General features: G+C 43.4%; 1 protein-coding gene across 1 annotated transcript in view; it reads right to left on the reverse strand.

The window, feature by feature from the left end:
- LOC119582288 (midasin-like) overlaps positions 1 to 3139 on the reverse strand; it is a gene marked incomplete in the record, with an annotated part of 28200 nt that overhangs the window by 4071 nt on the left and 20990 nt on the right. The window contains 5 exon segments of the mRNA XM_037930506.1: positions 1 to 377; positions 380 to 607; positions 735 to 1086; positions 1132 to 1200; positions 1277 to 3139. Of these exon segments, the coding sequence (XP_037786434.1) occupies positions 1 to 377; positions 380 to 607; positions 735 to 1086; positions 1132 to 1200; positions 1277 to 3139 (2889 nt within the window).

A 3139-nucleotide genomic window follows, 5' to 3' on the forward strand; every position in this document is an offset into this window, starting at 1 on the left:
CCAAACTTTTTCATCAAGTTTTTCAGCGCCCTTTTCCGTTTCTCCCATCTGTTCCTCCATATCCTTGTCATCTTCATCTTCACTTTCATTGTCATCCTCATCTCCCTTTTCTACGTCTTGCATCTTTCCTTCGAAGTCTTCACTCATTTCCACTCCCTCGTCTTCCTTTAAGTCTTTATCACCCTCTTTCTCACTTTCTCCCTCCTGGAGAGCAGACTCCAATTGATCTTCAGACTCTAGTCGATCAGACATATCCTTCTGTCCTTCACCATCTCCAAGGCCTGTTCCTTCACTATCTTCAAACTTCGTGGCACCCTCTTCTCCAGCCTCCTCCTCAAGTTCCTTGGGCCGACAGAAGCCTTTGACAGCTAACGATGGAAAATTGCCATAATAACGATGCAATTTGTAATACTTCTGTTGCTATGGGCCATGTATGTAAGCACTGACTGGCACAAGGCTTGGTACTGTTCTATCAAAGGTAGGGAGGATTTCAATACAAGCAAGATTTGTGGATGATTTTCACTTTTCTTTACTAAATCTTCTAGGATTTTCACCACCTTCCCAAGTCTCAAGGCTTTCCTGTCATTTTCCAAACTTTCCACTAATCCTTATGGTAAATCTTCTTGGAGTATCATGTCATCTTGATTTCTGTTGCTTATGACCCTTGTATATATGCTCAACTCCTAACAATACCTGAGTTAGACAATACTCAACATGTCTAATGCTGTCATCACTGGTAGCCTGCACCTGTGATTCCGAGTCCACCAAAGAAGTGAGATCGGCCTCCACTGATTTCCAACTCCTCAGCCAAATGTTCAGGGAGTCAGTAACGGGCAAATGAGTGCCCTTACTTGAAGACAGCAATACTGTAACATTCTGAATCTTGTCACCCACAATGATAAATTCCTTCATGGCTTCTCTAAAAACTTTGGTGTGTTCTTGTGTTAGCATGCGATTCTCTTCAAAAAGTTCCATTTGTTTGGCTAACTTCCTGGCAAAATATGTAGTCAACTTTTCAATATCTCCAAGAATGATCTTTGCTTCCTCTAGGTCCTTCTCATCAGGCACTGCAGAGTTTTCTTTCAACTAACAGGAGAGAGGAATGTAGGCCAGTTTCAAATCTCAACATACCTCCATTGTTTTATAGCAGGCAGAGTAGCTAATCCATGAAGGGTTGCCAGCCAATTCTAAGAGAAACAACTGGTGGCATTCGGAGGTACATTTAAACTATCCAAAGTGTTTCTAGTCACGATTTACAGAAAACTTGCATCGATACAGTTGCTAAATCTTGCAAAATGTTACTTAGTCTACGACTGTTACCACTAATACTTGCTAATGCCTTTCGCTGGTCTCTTGCCAAGATGAAGAGGTAGCATGACACACCACGCAACCTTTTGATGAGCTCAGGACCTAGATCACCATGAGGCTGTTGGAGGGCTGTCAGGAGTCGGGTTTGTCTTCCAATGCATCTGTCCAGGTACTTCTGACATCCTGACCAAGCTTCTCTAGCAGATTTCAAGGATTTACTACCTGAATGAGCAACTTCTAAATTCAGTGGTGGGAGGTGTAAACACTTCTCAACATCCCCATCATTCCACATACTATTTCCACGGGTGTAAGTGACACCAGTAGCTGTAAGTGCCTTGAACAACTGAGCTAGAGAATCCCTGCGGCGTTGCATTACACTACGTAGTGACTTCAAACGATTCTCAGACTCTGTGATGCCTTCTGCTTTTGTGGCTGCTGCCTGTAACTCCTGGTAATTAGTAATGACTGCAGCGGTCATCTCTTCAACCATTTCTATATGGGATGCATAAGGTAGAGTCTTCAAAGTCGAGTACACAAGTTTATGGCATCGAGGTGTTAATGCTCCCAATTTCCCTAGCACTGTGTTCTCTTGTACATCAGCAAGATCATCAACTTCAATCGGCTTTGATGGCACTATGGGAGCTACTTGGAGGGCTGAGTTATTATCTGGTTCTTTATCCCAAGCTCCTGTCTGATCTTGTGATAACTCTGAGTCTGCATCATGGAACAGTGGAGAAGCAGGCTGCCTGAGCTTTTTCTCCCAACTACGCATATGACGATGCAAAGTCCGATGGCTCTTATTCACAGACTCACGTACAGAGAAGAAGTTGATATCACGCCATTGTGCAATTTTTACAAAGCCTTTCACTTCCTTGTCAATGGGCTTTCTTGCTTTACTTAATGTGGCTGTGACTTCAGGTAAGTACTGAAGGTAATATTGGTGGAGATTCCACGTGAGAGCCAGTAGTTTCTCAACAAGCTTACTTTTTTCTAGGACAGCAAGATTACAGTGGAAAGCATACAACATTTCCAAACGGAGCTGGAAATCTCCCAGTAGAGAAGTCTCAAAGAACTGTTTTAGGGTTTTTGATACTTCATCCAAAGAGACCTTTTCTGCAAGTGCAACTTGGAATGCTTCATATAGGTGAGGCCACCACTTCCTTCCTTCAGTTGCAACTTTATGGGTTATCATATTCAGACAGTTTTTCCAGCCATGTAGCTCCAGTTTCCTCCACTCTATGATCTGATGTGTCACAGCTTCCAATTGTTCCATCATCGAGACACTGGCATGAGCATTTTTCTCCCATTCTTGAGCTTTTTCCAGGATTGTTTCTAAGCCTACAATATGTCGCATTAATGGTGAAGTCAGTGTAAAACTTAATACTCGATTTACCACTGTGTTAACCATCATCAGAACAGGGTGATCTGGCCATGAACGCAAGAGTTCATCCACTCGTTCGCGCACTGCTTGCACGAGCGGCCGAACCTTTAAGGCCTCTTGGGGATTCGGATCAAGATATATGTTGTATGGGTGAGAAACAAGAGGGGCTGGAGGATCATGAGTAAGGATGGCACAGGAATTGTGGTTACTGAGAATGTGAGCGCCCAGTGATACTCGATCCAAGTGACTGCCAGCAATGGGTCCAATGGTGTTGATGATAGTTCGCAACACACGCAGTCTTATGATTGATGCTGGTATCATCTGAGAAGCGGGGCTCACACTTGGAGTTGAGGGTGCACTGCGCCATGAAGTATTCACCAAATTAGTAAACAACAGACGATGTAATTCACTGATTTCCTGCACCTCTTTATCACTTAACTGACCTAAGAT

Source organism: Penaeus monodon, chromosome 15 (genome assembly GCF_015228065.2).
Source record: "Penaeus monodon isolate SGIC_2016 chromosome 15, NSTDA_Pmon_1, whole genome shotgun sequence".
Lineage (NCBI taxonomy): Eukaryota > Metazoa > Arthropoda > Malacostraca > Decapoda > Penaeidae > Penaeus > Penaeus monodon.